General features: G+C 42.3%; 1 protein-coding gene across 1 annotated transcript in view; it reads right to left on the bottom strand.

Moving 5' to 3' along the window:
• PDIA5 (protein disulfide isomerase family A member 5) overlaps window positions 1-22,860 on the bottom strand; it is an 84,682-nt gene that overhangs the window by 45,191 nt on the left and 16,631 nt on the right. Inside the window, 6 exon segments of the mRNA XM_075710825.1 lie at window positions 5,456-5,592; window positions 10,097-10,168; window positions 10,273-10,364; window positions 14,996-15,063; window positions 19,439-19,499; window positions 20,762-20,854. Coding sequence (XP_075566940.1) covers window positions 5,456-5,592; window positions 10,097-10,168; window positions 10,273-10,364; window positions 14,996-15,063; window positions 19,439-19,499; window positions 20,762-20,854 — 523 coding nt within the window.

Consider the following 22,860-nt stretch of genomic DNA (forward strand, 5'->3'; position numbering starts at 1 on the left):
TTGAGGCTGCCAACAGACGTACCAATTAGCGCTCACTGCAACGGTAGCTTGCTTTCATCAGGAACCAGTGGGGGGCTGAAAGGGACACTTACTTATTTATAGTTGTAAAACCCAGTTTGAAAAAAACAGATTTGATTTTGTGCGCACATTTTAGGTTTGCTTTACTTTAAATATAAAGTGAGCAGTGGATTCCTACATCCTAATCTCACCACATGCAGCAGTAAGAAACAAAAACAAGTCCACTGAAACCAATGATGGTGTGCTGGCAGGGAGAGATCCAAGTCCGCTTCTTGCTTAGAAGCTGGAGGCCTTCATCTTGCATTGGGCTAATTGGCTGCCATTCTTAATAATGAGTCCACAAAGTGGCTTAAAACCTCGGGTTTTAATGCACCAGAGGGAGGAGGGAAGGAGGGAAGGGTGTGAAAAGCTGTTTTTCAAAGCTAAATTGATAAAACAGCTCCCCATGCAATTAAAAACCCGCAAAGCTGAATAGCCGGCTTCGGAAAGCACCAACTGCGTAATTTATTGGGCTGGTTTATAAAGGGAAAGAAAATATCTGAAGACAGGAAAGGAATTTCATGGACATTTCAACAACCCATCAGAACTATAGTGCATTTTATCATCTCAAGATTTATTTTTACCCTCCCTTACATTAAGGGGGGAGCGAGAAAAGGTATATCAGGGCTGCATCTCCAAAGCAGTTTCCAAGAACAAATTAAGGAGGGGAAGGAAGGGAGGTCGGGGGGGAAGAGCTGCGTTTTTCCTGCCTTCCCTCCTTATCAAGGGAGGAAAACCGTGATGGCTCCAATATCCTACTAAGGATATTGACATTTTTTTCTAACCTTAAGTCCTACAACTACAGCTTATATGAAGTCTCTGAAGAAGTCCTGTGAAGAGGGCTGGGAAGAAGACGACAGGTTTAACATGAAGTTTAGCTCATGTACAAGGAAGAAATGTTGCAGGAAAAACATTTTAATAGTTTAATCCTTTAAAAAGCAAATGCACACTCACACTAACAGTACAGCCAAAGTGCCTTTTTCTCCTCTGTTACCTCTGCCACCAGTACTGGACCACGGACTCTGTGATGGCTGATAACATACCATGAGGTGGGGGAAAAGCAACCCCAAGCAACCGTCAGAGCTGACTGACGACCACCACTCATTAGCAACAGGGATGGCTCAGATCTGTGCTTGCTGAACGTACCCGGGAGGCTACAGCTCGTGGTGGTGCCAGGACGTTATTCTACATGAGGCTGCAGGAACAGGTACGCTTTAAAATGTTAGCGATGTCATTTGTGTTAACAAAACATAATGGAAAGTAACTCCTGTGCATGAAAAGCAGACACTTTTAGAAACCATTTCTGAATAGGCTTTAATTTCAATCCTAGACTTTAAACACCCTTCAGAAGCATTTGAATTGACTTATCAGCGACTTGGTTAGGCTTATTTTCTGCAAGGCTCTGAGATGTGCTTTGGAGAAAAATGCTGCAAAAAATACAGAAAGGGAAATTCGCAGGGTTTTTATTCCTTTGACAAAACCAAGCCAGAAAGACTGCAGCCTGCGCTAATTTGGCAAATATTTTGGACAGAATTGTTCTTAAAATTGCATTGGACTCAGCAAACAGTTTGATGGGGAAACTGAAAACACATACAGGGCTTTTACGTGCTCAGTCCCCATGTCACTGAAGCATTTAACAACACTTGACTGGCAGCATAACCCCTATTAAGACACAGTCAGAACCCAGCTATCATCTTGGGCATCTACATAAACTGATCAGCTGTAGGCACAGATATCAAGAAGCACATACAGACATGGAGTCTTTATTCTCATTGCTAACAGAAGACTGCATAGGTGCCTTTATTTATGTTATGGTACAGAAATAGCTTTGGTTGGTGTAATCCATTTTCTGTTACAGACTCAGAAATAGGCCCGCTAACACAACTGTGATATCTCATGTTAGCAAATATGATCAATCCAAGCAAAAAACTCCAAATCCTCTGTGGGAAAGGGCCATTTATTTGTTCTTTTGTATAGTGCAGGAGATCTCAGTTCACAGCTGAAGTTTCTAGATATAAAAGCAACACATAGAAAACACACTTCAGATGTCTGCAAGACTGCAGTCTGGATATACCCAGGTTAGCACTATACTCGCCACCAGCAATTACGAAATTTCAGCAAAATGCTTGAATAAGGAGCACAACGCTGCACATCCTTCACAGATGGCTGGTGAGGGAGAATGCCTTCAGACTCCTGGCTAGTTGGGTCGCTGTTTACCTCTGAATATTTAGCATATTTATTGAACATCCTCTTAAGGACTTTACAAAGGAGTTTCAGAAGGTTAAAAATCCTGCTTCGTGTCCCTAGTGACCTGCAAAACGAAAGCAGGATGAACTCATCCCGCCCACCCACACTCACATTTCTCAGGGCCAGCAGTAACGACTCGAAGCAGCGCATCTTCTGTTTAATGGTTGTGCTAAATTGTTGCAGAAAAGGTATAAGGTCTCTGATAGCAAGAGGTGCAAGTTGCATGCTGCAGACCTTCCTGATGTGTTTAAATCACACATAGCTGCTCTAGTTGAACCTAGTTATGCTAGGCTGCACTTAACACAAAATGCTGTGACACCTTTAATTGGGCTAGTAAATGCAACTGATTGTAAATAATTATAGTGTGGTCCTCAGGGATGATCATTAGTAGCCACAGGCATGGAGACCCAACTGGCCACATTCATCACAGTGCCTAATTCTGCAGTTCACAGGTATTTACCAGGGATGTGTTTGGTTCAGCTGTACCTTCAGCACTTGAGGGGGGTAAATAAAAAGCTTCCAATCCCCCCCCATTTTTTAATACTAGACTCTATTAATGCATTGGCCATCTGGCTATGCAATTAAAGCATCACTGAAATAATTTTCCCTCTAGTAAAAGAACTTCTCATGAACACAAGATTGACAGTATGCTAGAAAAACTCAAAGTCACGTGTATGCTGCATGGTGACACAGGGTTTTAAGTACTTGCTAATTCAGGCCAGTGTTGCAAATCCCTTTGCTTATTCTTAGTTACACAGAGGTATATCCTTCCTGAGTTCTGGGCCTATTTCGTACATCTGTTTCAACAATTGTTTTTATTAATACATAATTTTTAGAAAAAACTTTCTCATCCTAAGCTACCAAGGTTAAAACAGGTAAGATGTCCTCCGTTTTTACTGCTTCTTTTACTGGAATAATTTATCTCCTAATATTCATAAGGTGACTCCATTAGCACATTTAAGAAGTGCTAGGAGAAGATCTTTTAATCATGGAGATAACTGTTTATGATAGTTGTCTGTTGTTAATTAGTTTGCAAGCCTTACACTCTCTGCTGAGGGTGCCCAGAGAGGATTCTTACAAACACAGATCTTTTACACATGTACAAGCTGGATTCTGCATGTAGGCATACCACTACCACCTGAATGTAAATAAAATGCCCCAAATATTCAAGTTGCATTCAAAAGGGAGTTCTGGCAAGGAACATTCTTTATCCCAATTCTGAGCAGCTGGAACATGTTATCAGGAGATTGCAACAGCCCAATTCAGGCATTTGATTTACTTTTAAAACAGCATTTGCCAAACCACTGCTGTACCTTAGCACAGAATGCCCCTTAGTACAAAACATACCTAGATGGAAGCACTCCTCCTTCTCCAAATAGGCCGTGCAATATTGTTATCCCTAAAATTTTATTATTTGTGTTCTAGAAAATATTAAAAAACCTCTAAAAACTGAAGAGCCCTGTTCAGATTTATAACTAACTTGAATTTACTATAAAATTTGATTGTAGTTGTGTGTATTCATCTATTTTTAATCTGACTTCCTAAAGGAATAAGGTTTGCAGTGCCGACCATTGATTTCTTCCCCCTCTTCCTCCTCCCAAACTGATGACTGAACTCCTTTGCCCATTTACAAACTCAAAAAACAGCAAAGCTGTCAAATACGACTAAATCTCTGTAAATATACAAAAAGCTGGGGCTAGAGAGAGGACACTTATCCCTAACCATTGCGCACAGAGAGGGAAAGGAGGGAAATTCAGCAGTTACATTTCTGTTTGGCAGCCACTCTTCAGCCAAACCAGCAAGCGTACAGCTCCCGAGGGCAGCCGCCCGTGCTGCCGCTTGCACGCCAGGGTGCATGGAAATCTGGGGGAAGGAAGGATTTGGGTAACGAAGGATAACTCCTGAGCAAACCAGGCTTCATCAGTTCTGCTACTTGTTTTGGTTTTGGTTTTCAGACCAGGAGTTAATCTCCAGTCCCACTTTCATTAGTACAAATAATCCAGTGAACACAGCAACAAAACAGCAGCCAGTCACCTGCTTCAGCGGACCAAATCCCTAGGCATTTCATCGGGCAAAGGAAATCATTATGGTATGTTCTTCAAATGACTTTTATGAGCAGACCTTCAAAAAAGGCATTTTGGAGCTAACTCCTGCTGGCTTAAAGGGAAGCAGGATTTCAGCCTCTGTGCCAAGACCCTCCGTTGTTCAGCTGTGAGCACGCAGCCTGCCTCCAGAGCCCTAACCTTCAAATCTATGCCCATGAAAATGAACATCTCGCTCAAGTGCAACTGCCAGCACAGCAGCAAGAGGAGACAGAAGCTGTGTATCACCCAACATAGCAGATTCAAGCCTGAACCTTCCATTGCAAACACAAAGAATTGGTAGAACCAGCTACACAGCTGAAATAACTTACATCCTAAGTGAACAATGTAGTTAACGCACTCTTCCACCCAACAGCATACAGGACGACAACACAGCTGGAACAGCTTTCTGAAGGCAATACCTCTGGACAGCCCACTGCATGTTATTGCTCAAACTAAAATGCCAAGTCATGAAAAAAATCATCCCAATGCATTCTCAGTCAAACAGTAAGTAGTATCACCATCAGCTCTGCATTAGTTTTCAAAAGTCCTGGGGACTTTCTGAACTAAGTTTTAGCATACTTCAGCACAATACATAATGACCATCACCCCTTAACATTGCCAGAGAACAAACTGCAGCAGAGGAGTGAAAATGCTCAAAATAACACATCAGCAGCCACGAACAAGGACTCAGGAGCTCAGGGTTCTCAAGTTGAGTTGCTCAATCAACCAGAGCTCTGCTTTGAAAGCAAACAACAAAGATGGTGAGCTGAAAATGGGAAATAATGCTGTAAAATGATGAGTCCTCAGACTATTTAAGCATCTTTACACTCTTCAGTTATGTTTTGACTCAGCCTACGAAGTGTCTCTTCCAGCAGCACTTCTCTGTCTTGAAGTCAGCAACTTCACAAACTTTTCATGCCTTGCGTATTTAACAATCACCACAAACAAGAAAAGCCTGGACTTTGAGTTCACAGCTCTGTGAAACCTCCACAGAAAATCATCATTGGTTTTGTTAGCAAGCATTTGGTTCAGGGTACAGAACAGAAAAAGAAAAAAACCAAACTCACATGGTGCATGGAACATCACTAGCACTGATGAATGATCTTTTATAAACTTGTCGAAGTCCTCGTCAGTCAGGTGATAAACTACATTTTCTTCATCTGCCCAGGGAGTCTCCGGAGCCTGTGGCTGAGGTGCCTGTGGGCTACAAGACAAACAGACACAGCTGAAAAGCAGTTCTCTGGTGCCAAGCAGTTATTTTGGCAAGCTGGACTGCAAGGAACCACTTTGTGCAGATGTCCATAGATGTACAACACACTAACCCTACTGAACAGCTTCCATAATTGTACCCATCCAGAACTCATGAGCACTGAAATGCAGATAAAACTGGAGGAGGAATAAAAAAATCCACAAGAAGCTCATGAGGACAGATTGGCAATGGAAGGGGATGGAGTAAGGAGGCAACCAGACTGCTTGGTTATTACATTATAGAAATCAGATGCATTTTCTGTTACTCTTTTACCTTCCTCAGCAGGATGCTCCATTTCTCACAACATTCACACTTTGCAGTTCACAGGAGCCATTGCAAATGAAAGAAAAAAGTAGCGAGCAGGAACAGACAATTTAACCAGTCGCCTTGAATACTGACAGCATGATTAGGGCTGACAGAGAAAGAAGGAGGTGCAGTGTTGGGACCATGAGTTAGCTACACAGACTATTTCCCAAGGAATATACGATTTTACCCTGAACAACCCTGTGACCTGGGGAAGCATCGTTATGTCCTCACTCGGCAGTAGGCTTGTAGGCCTAATTCAGCAAAGCTACTCAACTGCATGCTTAACCTAAAAGATAAGTGACATGTTCTTTACTATGATTGCACATGAGTTTAACCATCTTTGATGGATCAGAGCCAGAGATACTGCTCAAAGACACTGTGGCAAATCTGGAAAGTGAATCCAAGCTCCTCCAGACTGGTTCAGTGCTCCTCATCCTGCTAAACAACTGTTCTTGGCTTTTATTAACGTACATTAAACAGAGAATTTGGCAGATGCGAACTAAACTATGCTAATTGACATTTTATTTATTAAAGCAGTGTTCACGTAAAGGACACCCAAACAGATGAACATTTAGAGCCAGACTTTGAAGCTATTTTATCCTTGCCAGTTGTAGTAATGAGTTCCAAGTACCCCCAAAAATTCCCCAAATTCTTTGGCAAAGTACGGGTCTGGATGTGACCCCATCTCTGGTGAAAGCAGATTTACTATTTTTGATTAAAATGCATTATTGTGTTAGCTGCCTGGAATGAGGAATGGCAAACGGATAACTCATTTATCCTGCCTTGCTCAGTTCTAGGCTGAAAGCCTAGTTTGATTAAAAAAAACAGTAGAGATACACAGATTCAGATAGCAAATTCTGTTGATGTAAGCAATGGGTACAATCCAAGAATATTAAGCAATCCATGCGAAACGGTGATGCACACCTCTACTGCTGCTTATATGATAAATGAACCAAGAAACAAACTTCAAAGCAAGGATCAGAGCTGCAGTCGGCCAAGCAGCCGAGAGAAAGAGGCAGGTCCCTGTCCGCAAGAGTTTACTCTCTAAAAGCTTAGCAGATAATCAGTTTGCTTGTTGCCAAGTCTGTAAGAGAGCAGTAATCTGCGGGTATCCTGGCAGAGTGAAGGCTTTCCAGAAAACACCATGACACTTCACAAATTTGGAAAGGGAGTTGGGTTGAGTAGGCAGAGCATGATGAACATGGTCACAGTGACTACAAAGCACTGGGAGAATACTGTATTTAGCAGGGCCTGGCATGACCTATTTCAGTAAGGAATTAGTAAAGCAGGGCACAGGAAGTTTATTCAAATGGCCCAATTTAAAATGCTGTGCATGCTAATAAGCCTACACAGGAGCTGGTAAGAAGCACCTCAAGGCCTGGAGGAAGCAACAAGCAAAATCTAAAATGTCATTTAAAACTGAGACAAGGCACATCCAACGCCTGAAGACCAAAAATAGCATGACAGAAGCCTGGAAGAGTTATCAAGAGCTAATTCAATTAAGAACAGAGAACAAGTTCTTGATTTAACTGGTGCTAAGGAAGGGCCCAAGGGGAGTCCATAAAAACAGCAAGACAAACTAAGCAGCTACTGAAGGCAGCAAGAAGCTGTCTGGCTTGTCTACCATCCAGGCTGATACAGCTGTCTTTCAGATTTACAAAAAAAAAAAAAAAAAAAAAGGAATTGTGGTATGTACAAGATAGCATCTCTTGTGTTAATAATGCTGTGTGTTGGAGTGAGGCCGTATGATGGTTTCGCTCTGTTGCCTTATTAAAACATCTGAAACTCCATAAGATAGTAGCCAGTGCCTATTAGGAAGATAAGAGAGGTTAAGTATCCCTAAGACTGATGCATTAGCACACTTCAGCACAAGAAAGAAGCATTTCAATAAGTAGTAAAAGAAAACGTGTTGGAGCCCCCCAAACTAGCAGCTCTTGTTTTGAGAGGAAACAACATGGAAAACATCCTTTCAATAATTTAAATAATTCTAACCTTTATTAAGTTATATCATGCCCTCCCCAAAAAATTAGCATAGATCAACCACTTTCAGCACTTTCCCAGTAACATTTAGAGGGAAAAAACAGAGAAGGGAGAGAGGGAAGAGAAAACAGTTGCTCTTCTGCAGTGTGTACCTAGTGTCCGCAAAAAACAGGTCATTTCATGTGACTCAACGTCTGCTGGATTCTCTTTCGAAAATCTATGATGACAGCACATGCACGCACAGTATAAAAACGCATTGGCTTTCCTCGCCATGGGCTGCCATGTACACTCTGGCACTGCCGTGCTCCTGCTCTACAGAGCAACATCTTGCATCAGAGCAACTTTCTGACATGATTTTAATATTATACTATTCTGAAATACAGCCTATACACCCTGCAGCTATCTAATTACACTCTTTGGCTTCCCTAAAGCCCTTGCCATACCATTTGAGTATTTGTACTGCAGATTCCTTAGAGTAATATAATATTATGCATGTAGCAGATTTACCCCATATACAGTTTTAATTGCAACATCAATTACTGGCAAAATTCAAGTATGCGTAATTCTCAACGTGGTTTCCTTAAAAGTTGTACTTACACAAAACAGGGGCAAGAAGGCTACTGCTCAGATCCACCTTTTGGGAAACTAATAAGCATGCACTAAGTGAGGACAAACAGCTGTCCTTAGTTCTGGACTGCTGAAATATCAGCCAAAGCCCACAGTGGCTTGTTAGCAGAGATTATCATTGGAAAGAGCTCGCAGCTGTTCTGCTTTGCCTCCAGTAGCTGTGTTCACTTGCTGTCACAGCACTGATATAAAGGCACTGCATATTACAGGGATTATCTGGATATTATGTGGGCAGACAGGGGAAAAAAACCCACCTCAAACATCTCATGTTTCGCATGTGGTAGCCAAGAGATAACCACATCCTTGTAAAACTGAAAAGCATAATAAAGTGCAGGTGATGAAGTCATATCCTTGCTCCAAGGGCTGATCATCTCCTCAGCATTGCTGGAGTTGCCATCTTGATCATTCACATCTGAAGGCTTAATGGACTAAATGAGGCTTAAAGACTATAGCTAAATTCCTCCTCTTTGATCCACCGGGCAGTACTCGCCTGCGGTGTTTGTACCTCCTGATGCTAGCAGGAACACTGCTGTCACTTCATTCGTTGGCTCCCGATCCTGAAGCACATAGCCCACCACTGCTGAAGACCCTGGGCTGCCTGCAACCATACGCATGCCCCCAGCATAGCCCCACTGGTACGGTAAAACACATTTATTCTGAGCCAATTTTGCTAAGCCATACTATCACAATATCTTGCAACTGTCTGTTCCTTCCCATGCGTTTGTTTCCCTTTATTAGCTTGACTTTAAGATTATTTCCGTGGCTGCAGCAAACAAGGGAGGGTTACAAAGACGACATAATGCCCAAGAGCCAGGGCTAACTGTGAAAGGCATTTCTCCATCACCAGACTCTCTCAGCTCTCTCCAGCTGCTCTCTCAGCTTCACTGACGACGCGCTGATTTGCACCAGCCCAAGAGCAGCTATACACACACCCACACGCTTTCTCTCTCTCTCCTGCTAGTCCCCTAGGCTCATTCAGCCCCCAAAATATTTATGACAGCAAATAGCTCTCTTTAGGTAGAACAAGATGCTTTCAACACCACTTCATGTCATGACGGGAAACACAGACTTTGTAAAAACGACTAGCAATCCGGGGTGCCTTGATCTCCTGTTTGTCTCCGCAAGACACTCTAAAGGCTCCAGCTAAAGGCTGGAGAACCAATGAGAACTGCGCACTTGGTATATACATTTTTAATAAAACAACAAAGTCAGACCTTTTGCAAGGTATTAAGTTCCGGCACCCAAGATCACTGGAAATTTAAGCTGGCATTTTTAATGATGCTGACATCTGTGTATCTGCATTTATTTTGGTCCACAGACAGTCTCCTATTACAGATGAAATGCAATTGTAAAATGCAAGGCATGCATGCTAGAAAACAAACATTAAGCAATCTCTCTGTGCTAGTTTAGCCAATCTCAGCGGGGTAGTTTTGTTTGCTTTTCTGAATGGAGGGAATGAGGGAGAGATGGCTGTTCCTAAACCATTACATTCTGTAAATAATGAAGAGTACATAGAAGGTGGAGTGCACGAAGTTCAATGCCTTACTTTTTCAGCCACTCTGCTATATCTGCCGCGGTAGCACCATAGTTCTCGAAGTGGAACAGGAACTTTCCTTTCCTGTTAAAGCAACAAAACAAGGTTTAGTCCTTGCCCTGGAAGATAAGAACATGCAATTATAGTTGAGTGTATGATTTCTAAAGTAGTAGCAAAATGTAACTGACTCAAAATAGCAGATCGTAGGATATCCCCGGACATTGTATTCTTCCTTTATCCTTTCAAATTCAGCAGAGTAAACATTCATCCCCGCAAGAACCTGAAAAAACAGAGCATAATTGTATTGATTCTTACAATAAAGTAAGAACATTACAACTTCTTTTTAAAGAGTTAAGTAAAACCAACTAAGCTCTGGGCAGATTCTGATTTCATTCATATTGATGTAAATCAAGGGGATCTCTGTAAAAGCAGTGAAGTTTTTCTGATTTTATGCGAGGGGGAACAGAACAATATTTGAGTCTAGTTCACAGAAATCTAGACATCAATCAGCTTGTCACCTCCTCCTTGCTCTGGAAGTGTCTCCGTTTGTTTTTATGCACCCACTAACAGAAATACCTAAAGGGAATTCTCTCAATCACACTACTCATGCTCTCTTTGCATATTTGGATTTTAAGCTACAAGCCTAAATAGATTTTTTTTTTCTTTTTCTGCAAGTACATGGCTTAGTTCACATCCAAACATTAGCTAAGACACAAGAAGTTCCACCCTCATCTCTCTGGTTTCCACTCCAGCAATGAATTTACCATCTCAGCTAATGCCCAGAAGCTCTAACCAATCAAGCACCGGCGTTATCCCAGTTCAAAAATGCACTTACTGAATGGCAAGGAGAAATCAACTTTTTTTTTTTTTAAAATGTGAAAATAAACCACGCCGCATTTCCATGAGCCCAGGAAACACCGCATGGCATTTATATGCTTTAAATATGTTACATTACCTGACTGTAGGGTATAATGAGCATTAAGAATTAGCCTTGTCCTACAGATACCAAAAGAGGGGCACAGAAGCACAGGAACTTTTCAGGCTAGCAAGTAAAACATAAAAAACCTCTTCTTCCCTTTCCTTACCTCTATCCCAACCCATCCTCCACCTCCAGAGCCCTTCACCTCAAGCTTCAGGCTCAGGGCTCCTACAACTTAACCTGTGCCCTGTCCAATTGTCTTCCAAAAATTTCTGGCCTGAAAATTTGAAGATAGGGCTGATTCTGGGTTTCTGTGGGTGTGGGATTCACACGAAGGTCGTTCTGCTGTCAAACCTTCAACCAGTGAGTTGCTGAGATACCACTTCATGATTAACTTAGTTTAATGGCATTGACAACTTAAATCATTTTAGCAGCAGGGTCTTAATCCATACCCCTCCTCCCTCCCCCTCCAAAACCAGGATTTTCTCCTTCCAGCTGAAATACCACATCAGAATTTAATACCAGGTTCCTGACTGCAGCAAACTGCACAGACCAACCAAATATGCTCAGAGCCAGCATGAAATAAATCTTAAAGCAGAAAATCCTTGTTTGAAGGTCAACCTTTTCTAAGAATGTGCTGGAAAGTCACAAAAAGATACTTTGTTTTCTTTCCCCTAGCCTGAGAAATGATAAAGGGAAGCTAACTGAGAAGAGTACAGAAGTAGGGTTTATACTGGCTGGCCAAGTCTGTCTCTTTGATTTTCCTTGTAGTTCCAACAAGAAGATTGACCTAATTCATATGAAGTTATCTAGACCCAATTCTCCCCTTCCCTTACCCTCTACGTCACCACCTGAGGGTAGGTAATTGCAAGAGGATCAAGACCCAGTGGTTGCTTTATAAAGCAAGAACCAGGTTCATTAACTAATTCCCTCATAAACAGCAGTTTACCAGATTTCACATTTGCCAGGAACTTTCAGAGGATCTTCTAGGTTTTAAGTGGGCATTCCCAGCCATTTCAGATACTCTGCTACAATTTCACTGTGTCCACCCAGCCTGCAGTGATTGATACAAGTCAGTAACTTGGATTCATTCTGGTGTTCATATATCATATGAAGCATAATTAGCAAATAGCCTATTACAATGGGATTCATTTTTAATGACAAAAGTAACAGCTTTAGCTGGCCTATAATCACAGAATTATGTAGTATCAGGCTGTCAGGGACCATCAAAATACACCTACTAGCCAAAGCCAGGATCCTCCCTCTATACTTAAGCTGCTCCTGCCAGATGTTCAGCTAATTTGCTTTTAGCAAACGACTGAATGACCCTGACCTTCAATTGAAGTCTATTACTTCTTGTAATAGCCACAGCAGACACGAGGATCAGTTTATTCCTTTCACCTCTGCAGTGACATCTGACATATTTCAACACTTACCTGCTTTCCACCAAGCTACCTCTAACCTAAACTGACTCTGAACCTTTCCCAGCTGGCCATGTCTTCTGGGCTTCTGACCATTCCTGTTCTACTGTGACCCCTCCCACGCTTCACAGTTTTCTTGACGGGATTGCTCCAAAACTGGTACCTCACACCACTACTTGAAGCCTTCCTAGACCCAGGTTTAATGAACAGATTAAACAAAGGCTTGCTTTATTTGATACCTGAAATAAGTGTAGGAACTTTATGCTTCTGAAGTCTTGTGTTTTCACCAAAAAAAAGACTAGTACCAAAGGAGGAAAGCACTTGAGCATACATGCAAGCCGGTCTTCACTGAGTAAAGCACTCTGGCACAGCCATGAAGTCCATGGGCCCTAAGGAGATGCTGAAGTGCTTTGCTGACCACCAGTTCCTCCCTGCACTGGGGCCATAGTACATCGGTGATGGTCACTTGCCAGAGCCCACCCTACCCACAAACCATGGGAATCTCTCGTGCCAAGGATAAATTAAGCCATCCTCTTCCGATTCAGAGCCCCTTTTTTCTTTCTGCACCAGGTATAAAGGAATTGCAAGATGTAGACCAAATGTAACACTGAAAATGCCACCCTCGCTTCCTCCCAGTAACAGTAGTGGGACAAGAAACAACCAGTCCCAAGAGAACACAGCAACCAGCAACAGGTACAGTTCACCTTTTCATTTTTACAACCTATTAAACAACCAATACTGTACTTCATTTTCCTGCTATATAATAGCAATAATTGCTTTTGAGCCTGGCACATCCTGACAGCTAATGACAGGTCAGATTAAAAGGCCAAACCTTCAGCTCATCCAAACTAATCATAAACTTTCCAGCAAAGTCTGATCTGGAGGTCGACATCACTCTAAGATACCCCATGGATAATTTATGATGGGTACAGAGCAGTTAACTTTAGAAATGGCAAACTGTGTACACATCCCACTCAGGAAGCTAGTTAGGTCAAATTTAGACGAACAGACTGATTTTTGTGAAAGACATGGGTGGCAGTGGCATAAATAGACCTCCCTCTGAATTGATCCTGCCCTAAAAACCCTCCAGAACAAAAAGCACCCCTGACCTGAGCTGCATCAAGCACAGGCACTGCCCGTCTCAGAGCTGTGCCACAGCCCTGTCAGTCCGCTGTGCAGGATTAGCCCGGATCTACAGAAACCATTTCCAAGTGAGGAAGGAAATAATCAAACTAAAATAGATCTGGAGTTTAAATTCTATGGTCTGAATTTAATAAAACGAGCTGCACATGGACAAGGAAGGGATAATTGCAGTAGAACACAGTGCTCTGCAGCACACCTTCTCTCTGGCCCTACCTCTGCAGGTGATTCTTTACATTCCTAATTCCTGCGCACCCCACACCTCGCAATGTGCCCAGCATGCAAGAGGGGAGCACCTTCCCAAAGACAGCGGCACATGCTCCACTGGGGGGAGAGGGCATTAGAGTACTGCCAGGCTAGAGAAAAAACGCTCTTGAAAATATCTTCAAGGGTTGTACCGTGTCCTAAATAAATCTGAACAACTCCCACTCATTTCAGCCCTAAGCAAACAAGGATTTAGAGAAAACGCTTCTGAAAAACAGCTAGTTGCAAGAACATGGGGGAGTCTGACAGTACTTGCTGCTTATGAGCAGGAATGGCCGGAGCTGCCCTAGTGATGAACTGCAGTACTTTATCTTTTCCTCATCACATGACGCCTCTCCCAAGGAAAACTGTAAACTTGACAGTGAATGATTCAAAAGGTAGGATCAGACCAAATCCAGCTAAAGCCATGAAACAACAATCCCTTCTTTGTCACTCATGTATTATTGGTATCATATAAATTATACATTAAGCACTATAAAACCTTGACTTGAGAAGTGCCTTCAACTTGCTTCCAGAGATCAATATGTCTTATTAGTACAAACAGGTAACTAAATTATTGTGACTGCTGTTGACGGATTTTATTATGGTCAAAACTTATTTTCATTTCAGTCTGGTATGAATGCTAACTTTGTTGACAGAGCTATATTGAAACTACAAGATTTTGCTTAGGGGCTAAGAGGACGATCAGTAGCTAATGCAAGGAAATCCCCCTCCCACGACACTGTGATTGTCCACTAAAAAAGTGGATTAAATTATTACTATAAGGGCATCCATCCTTGATCCCTATGTGAAACATCAGGGCAAAAACCTGATCAAACCCATTATGGCAAACATTTCATTATCTTTACCAACATGCACTCAACAAACTCACAAATTAGAAGCTAAACATAAAACTACATAGTGTCAGAGCCCATTTTTTTTCTGCAGCAAGAACTACACTGGATTTAAAGTGCAAGTCAGTTAACACCTCATTCTCCAAAGGTTTAAAAAGAATAAAAACCAAGAGAGAGAATCCTGAAGAGATCTGGAACGGAGTCATTAATTTCTGTTTTGTCTTGACTTGCTTAAAAATTCACTTTGGTAAGTATTTGTGGTTTTAAATATGCAAAAAAATGAAGTGTTAAAAGGATGTTTAAAATTTTATATAAATCTTATCTTCTCACTTACATATTTACCCTTCAGTTCTGTGGCTGCCTGCTGGTAAGATGGCATCATTCTCTTACAAACACCACACCCTGATAAAAAAGAAATTGTGTCAGTAATACACCAACAACTCTATTCAGACTGTTCTACAGGATCTATGTTCCGAAGCATATGAAACTACATTTTCTTTAATATACAAAAAAATTTAAAACAAAATTCCTTATCTATTTCTCTAAATAATTATTAGATTATTAGTTTCTAAGGATGTTACTCCTTGTTACATGCAGAGATTTGTGCATTTTTTTCATGCTATTCATTTTCATACTCCTTTCTCATCCCAATTTTGGAAAGAGTAACACCGTCTCATATTCCTCAGGCTCTGAGCTGAGCTCAGAGGAGAACTTAAGATGAAACTCACATTTCAAAAGACAATGGAAGATGTCATGCCTGTGAACTCAAAAAAAGTAAAAAGGCGAGCTGTGTGCATTTCTGGTCTTTAAGGGGGTGGGGAGGTACTTCAGATTCATCCCAGCTTAACAAGTCTTTGAAATTCATTTGAGATACATTTCCTAAACACATTAAACAGACATCAAAAGGTAAACAGTGCTCTGTTAATTGAGAAGACATAACTCAGAAGAAGCAACAGCCCTTGTAAGATACAATAACTCTACATGCTGAGGAAGAGACAAACAGCAAGTGAGGAAGACTACCAATGTATAGCTGGAGTGTGCTAAGAGCTGTTTGATGACGCTCTGGAGTGCTAAGCAGATTAGCACTAAATCACCTTGTACGCAGCGGGTTTCACCCCTGCCAAGTAAAATACGTGCGTGCACATGGGAAGGGGCAGGAGTGCAGGCAGCATGAAAGCAAGCAAGCTGTGGCCACGCACTTCAGACAATTTTTGTGGAAACTCTTGGGTCCACCATGGGACAGCAGTCAATATTTTTATCCTGGTGAAGAGACAAGAGTTTTGAAAATATCTTCCAGAAAGGAGGAACAGATTTTGCAGCCACTGGTTTAGGATTGCATCAGCATGCCTGGGAAGAACATCCTTTAATCAGAGGAAAAAGAGCTCTTGTTTCTGCGGTCTTTCCACCTTTGATCTCTGCTCAAATTGTCAGTGAGGTTGTTAAATTAGCGCTGGTCAGAAGAACAACTTCTTGGTGGGCACGGACCACTCATCTGAGGCCCACTGAGGTCTTGCAGCTTCATCCAAACCATTGGACAGACATCAAAAGATATGAGTTGTTCACACCATCTTCTGGATCCTCTGTTTCTTCTCTCTTCAGCAGCCTCAGGCCCCAAATGCCCCCAGCTACCAATCTCTCTCTCCCCCTCTTCAACCTCTTACGGCTCCCTGGACTCCCTTCTGGAGCCCAGGCACGTACCAGCCTCCTCCACCCCGCCATCACCCCCGCAGTCCTTCCGTTCCCAGCGCTGCTGCTGCCTCAAACTCGGGGCTCCCAAACCCACTTCAGTACGACCTCTCCTGCCCACGCGTTTCTGGGTTATACTGTTCAGGACGTTGTCAAGCCACACATATCCCTATACAGGCATAAAAGCGTAACCTCGAAAAAACTCATTTCCTTCTGTTCTTTCTTCATGTATTTTGACTCAAAAGCCGGGGCTTAATTAAACGCATATTAGTGTTTCCACTAGTTAACGCTTCCATTTTTACAGCCCTGTTTTCAATGACATTATGAACAGCTCCTTTTTGTTGCCAAATCCAGACTGTCTCCTGCAGGAGTCTTCTTTGACAGTTAACTACAAATAAATCTGAATGCCTATAAGTATACCTAATTTTTCATATTTAGTGCTGTCTGACTTTATAATAGAGGTCCGAAAGTACAGTTAATGGTCTCCAAATGACAGATAATATCTTCTAAGGAAAGCATGCCTTTGCTCCAAGTCGTTTTACCCAGACCAAGCATTCCTGAAATATTAAGAAACTACATTTAAGTTTGCAGTTGCTTTCATCTCCCACTGCACTGGTACGTAATGAAAGAGCCCATTTCCTATGAATCTGCCACAATGAATCTAAAGCCCCTGCTTCCAGCAAAGCAGAGAAATAATGCCGCTGTCTTCCCCATAGCTTCCCTAACAAAGCCTCCGATGTCCTCTCCTGCCAAAGACCTCCCCGACTCACCCCTTACAAGTAAAGAAAGCAGAATTTCCTTTAGTGACTGTTGTGGTTTAACCCCAGTTGGCAAGTAAGCACCACACAGCCGCTTGCTCACCCTCCCCTTCCGGTGGGATGGGGGAGAGAATCGGAAAAAAAAAAAAAAAGTAAAACCCGTGGGTTGAGATAAAGGCAGTTTAATAGGACAGCAGAGGAAGAGAAAGTAATAATGATAAAAGTATACGCAAAACAAGTCATGCACAATGCAATTGCTTACCACCCGCTGACTGATGCCCAGCCAGCCCCCAAGCAGTGATCGCTGCCCCCCAGCCAACTCCCCCCAGTTTCTATACTGAGCATGACATCACATGGTATGGAATAGCCCTTTGGTCAGTTTGGATCAACTATTCTGGCTGTGCCCCCGCCCAGCTTCTTGTGCACCTGGCAGAGCATGGGAAGCTGAAAAGTCCTTGACTAGCATAAGCAGTACTTAGCAACAACTAAAACACCAGTGTGTTATCAACATTATTCTCATACTAAATCCAAAGAACAGCACTATGCCAGCTACTAGGAAGAAAATTAACTCTATGCCAGCTGAAACCAGGACAGTGACCAGTCTTGATTTGCTGCTCCCAGTTATGAAAGGTGTATGTAACCAGTAACTTCAGCTGCCCAAAGCCAGTATTTTAATGCAACTGTCGGATGTATTCTGTCTCCAGTAACAGGAGTAAGAAAAGAAAAATTGGACAAGAACCAAGTCAGAAGGTCTTGTGTGTTAAATAAAAGATGAGGGAGTTAAGAATTGCGAAATCAGAGGGGAGAGAAAAAACTTACAAGTAGGCTTCCTTCACAGCAGTTTAGGAAGCAGCAAAAGTATTACAGTACTGAAGACTAGCAGGTGTTTTGCCACTTCAAAAGAAGAGAAACTGGAAGGAGGAGGGTTTCTGGGGGAACGGTTCAAAGAGAACGAAGGGTTAGATAAGGCACATTTCAGGAAGAGACTCAGTTGTGGAAAACAATTATTCATGATACAGGTAAACTGTGAAAGCACTCTGCAGCTGAACTCTCCCTGAAGGGGCGATTTACAGGCAGAGCAGGCGTATCATCTCCCGCTGATGCTAAGGCAGCAGAACTGACTGGGAGCAACCACGCGCCACGCCAGGACCATCCTGCTGCAGAGTCTGAAGGCATGGAGCTGCAGCTAATTTAATTAAAGGAAAAAACATTCTCTTAGTGATGCATCAAACTAAGTCTTGGGCAATTCTGGCCATCTTGGCAGTACTCAGATGAGACTAAAGAAAGTAGAATGGTGTTTCAGGCAGTAATTACAAGAGAAAATACACTGAGAAACACCAGATAATGCTGCCATGGGACCCAGTTTTAAAGAAAGGCACCACTAGCAATTTGCTGGCTGATTAACATGAATTTCCCTATCAGGTCAGCGCTAGGAGGCTTTTCCAGCTTAGGTCACATGTGCATTCCTTTCTCATGGCTCCCCTGCTTTCCAGCTGAGCAACAACTCCAGTGCAACACTGGAAAGCCTCTCACATACCAGTCACCAGGAAACACAAAAAAGCAGTTGTAAATCTGCAAAATTAAGGAACAAGCAGCCAATGCAATGACAAGATAGCAGCAATACAAGGTCCAGGTCACAAAAGAAATGCAATGACTCCAATGTATTCTTCTCTTTCTTTCCTGCCCCCGCCCCCCCACCATGAAATCCCACTTGTATTCAAGTTACTTCTGCCAATGTGGGTGGGAACACCCAGGGTGCCTCCTGGATGGAGTAGGAAAGATATTCCTGCTCCTGACCACTGCACTGTTCCCTCTGCCTGCAGTTAGGAAGAACAAATGCATTCGGGTTTCCTTGAACTTCACGGTCTCCTCCAGAGATCTTTTGCTTGTGTGGAACCAGCTTGTCTTACGCTATGGTGCAAACTGCAAAAATAAAAAGCATGTGCAATACCCGTTTGCACTTACAGCTCTGTGCTGGCCAGAGGGCTAGGCACTTTCAGACAGATGTATTAACACTTACGTACTCAGCATACAGTGTTTCTGTTTTGTACAACACAAATCTAGAAAGGACAATGGGTGAAGAAATTACAGAAAGCAGCTGCTTAAAAGAACAAAGAGCAAGAGTCATCATCACAAGAGAAAGAAGAAAGACTAGGATACAAGCAATGGACAGCTAGGGAAAAACTGAGAACAGTCAGAACAACACAAGGAGTTGAATGATAAAGATGGGACAAGATGGTGTTAGTGAAGCACAGGTGAGGCTTCTACTCAGACTTGGACATTCCTCAGTGGAGAAGGGAGAAAGAGGTAAGAGGGCATGCTGGGCTACTTACATGGGGCATAGAACATCATCAGAAGGGGTTTGTCTTCCTTCTTCAGAAGCCTTTTCAGTTCCTAGTGAATGAACCAAAGAAAATAAAAACAGACCTATACCCAAGGACACCTCTTCTTATTTGTGTTACAACTTTTAAAAGTTAATATATGTATGCATAGAATACATGCTTATTTATCTGAGGGAAGAGGGTTCATCTTTCCTAACAGACAAGACTCGAGTTTCTTCTCCTTGCTCAATTTCAACTTGAAAGAAGATTGCAAAATTTATTATAATAAAATTCAAATATCTGCTAAATATCCTAGACCAGTATCTTCACTGTTGAGATGAAGTTGCACGGCTTGGTTTATTCTCACTGCAGAATCTCTGATTGGAAACTTTTTCTTCCCTGACCCATCCAAAAAGCCATACTCTAATTCAAAAAGTCAGACTCAATAAACAAGTTCAGTTTCCACACTATGAAACCTTGTCGGAGCTATGAGAGGCCATAAGAATAGATTTTTCAGTACCAGCATGATAGAGAAACCAGATGAAGTTTTCAAATTGAATGCAACCCTTGGAAGGCTTGTAATAGGGTACAGAGGGTGAACATTAAAAATTAATCTTCCTACAAAAACTGAATGTCAAAATAACTGTTTCTAATATGAAGAATGAAAGCCAGAAAATTGAAAAGGCCCTTTATGAAGTACCAGCTAGAGTCCAATCAATTAAAGTTTTAAAAATCTATAGACTAGCAAACTAATACAAAAGACCAAGCTGATTATATTAGAGAAAATAACGTGTAGCTCTGCGGTGGCACTGGCTTTTTAAGATACTTTGATCATATTTGCTGCTTCCCTACTTAACACTGAGAGGACAGTTACTGTACAAGGTTAAATCACTCAAGATCTGGATCCTGTTACTTCCTGAGATGACCTCAGGTACATGAGGGAACCCAAGGTTTAAACGACAACCTGCAGTTGTAGGAGCAGCATTTTACCACCTACTTGCATCCTGCAGTGACTGCATCTTGCAAGCTGCTACACTTTCCCAAGACAAACAGGTCTCTTCCACCGTACCATCCACAATGCTTTGATACTTGCCATGTAGCTGGCAGACTAATATCACGACCACATGTAGGGGAGAGGAAGGCAGGAACCAGGAGACTTTATAGTTATCACAATCCACAAACTTTGTCAAGTCACTTAAAAAAGTTTGGGTGCTTTAAACTTCCCTTCCAAAGAAAGGAAATAACGGTTGTTCATTAAGAGTTAACACAAACATACACACTCCCTTCATCTCATATATTTATAAAACATACAGAACATCTGTCCAGCTAATGTACCTTTTCACTGTCAACATGCACAACATCTTTGGCTTCGGGATCCTCCTCCCACAGTGGAGCACCTTCTGGATCCTTGAGAAAGGCCACCATAGACTGTAATAAACAGGGGAAAAAGCTTTTAAAGCAAAATGAATGGAAACCATGAGACATCTAATCTCAAATCCATGCTGTCACGCGAACTCCATCCAATTAGTGCCTTTGCTTTTCTGTTCATATACTCATCTGCTCTAATGCAGGTGAACACAAATCTCCTATTGCAGAATCAAGTGATACACTGGTGTGTACCTTCATCATAACTGCTATCCCAACTTACCAGTTCCCATTTCCATTACAAAACTGGGGAAAATGATGTGGGAGTACACCAGCACACAGACAGGAGCTTCAAGGATCCTCGAGAGCGCTCTTTTAATGGTACTAGATCTGCAGTACTTCCACAGCTACTCCCTGGCATAGCAGGAGAGATTTCTCTTTTTGTAGGGGTCAGGTCCCCATGCTCTTCACCATATCTGAGTAACCTTTGAATCCAATAGGACCAGCTGGAGGACCCACTGACACTCGCTGTGAGCAAAAGCAATGAACTCCACACTTAAAGATCAAACTGCTCATTTGGTCAAAGGAAGAATAATGCACCAATAGTTTCCTCTATGATCCATCTACCTAGAAACTGCACTCAACAGATTTTTAAGTAGTAAAGTAAGAAGCAAATGTGACAAGAAAAGTGGGAAATACAGGACCCTATGATTCTGCAGCTCCCATATTCAACAAGCTGAGTACACATGCCTGCATACTTTGTAACTGCTTTACCCGACTGACACGCAACCAACAATACGTTTCAGCAGACCACAGATATTCTCTTTATTGTACGGAAATACTGTCTGCTGGTTCTGACTTCAGCCTGAGCCTGAGGGAAACTCCAGCCCTCCAAAGTCCATGAGACACTCTCCATGGATTCTAGCAGAGTGGCACTGCCCCCCATTTGAAGCACAGGCTTGATCACTGTTATCCATGCATGTCTGTGCTCTAGGAAACATAATACTTGGTTTTCTGTATTCAGTCACCACTCAGATTGACGCCATTTCCTTCTCTGTGGCATTGCTTGTAGGTAGGTGTCCACTCCCAGACCAGATCTCTGCCACAGCAGTAACGTAGTGAGGTCCCTGAGGAGCTTCCTTCATTGTAAGAGTGAGTGGACGATGCTGCGCCGCAACAACACTAAGTGAACTTACTTGGAGTTGGAGCAAAGAAAAGCTTCATTTATGCCTTTTTCAGCCCATGGGATATTTTGCCAAAGCAGCTCACGACTGAAGAGCAGAGTTGAGTATATACTAACACACACCATGAGCATCCATTTAAACGCCCAGGTTTGTACTCCACCTTCTGAAGAGCAGGTTAGCAGCACTCCTGGTGACACATGCCATTGAAACAGTCTCAGACATTTTTGCCACCTCTCTGCCTTTGACAGGGCTGCTCTGGTACAACATCCCAACAGCTTATCAACAGAGAGTGGAGTTTAGCTCATTTTCCTGCATCTCAGTTGGTACTGAAAGGCTTGGGAGGATTCAGAGCTTACAGCAGGATCCATTTATTGTATTTGTGTTTCTGTCTACTTGCACAGCTTATATTTAAGAGATCTGTCTTATCACAAGAGGCAGCATATATTAGTCACTAGCAGCAAGCAAAGAACTTAATGTACACAGTAAGAAGACCTAAGGGGTGAGGTAGTAGTGTTGGGACCACAAACACTTCAAGGAGAAGAAACTTGGTTTAATATGGCATTAGCAGAGAAAGGAGCTAGCTAGGAAAAAAAATAAAATCAAGTGATTTATAATGGAGTTACAGTTGTAAAAAGCTCTAAAACTAGAGGCATTAACATCCCAAATGATGCCCTAAGAGGACTTAATAATATATGGGGAAAGGAGAGGACAAAACAGGGGAGACATTCTCATTTAGGAAAGCTACATCAAGTTCTGCTCACTCTCAATCTGTACAGACCTCAACTATACACTGGAGGGAAGGCAAGAGGGGTCAACGTTTTAAAGGGCTAATGACTGCAATTGACTCTGCTAGTTTCAAGAATTCCTGTGTGCCAAGTTCAGTCA

The sequence above is a fragment of the Pelecanus crispus genome, chromosome 5, assembly GCF_030463565.1.
Source record: "Pelecanus crispus isolate bPelCri1 chromosome 5, bPelCri1.pri, whole genome shotgun sequence".
Lineage (NCBI taxonomy): Eukaryota > Metazoa > Chordata > Aves > Pelecaniformes > Pelecanidae > Pelecanus > Pelecanus crispus.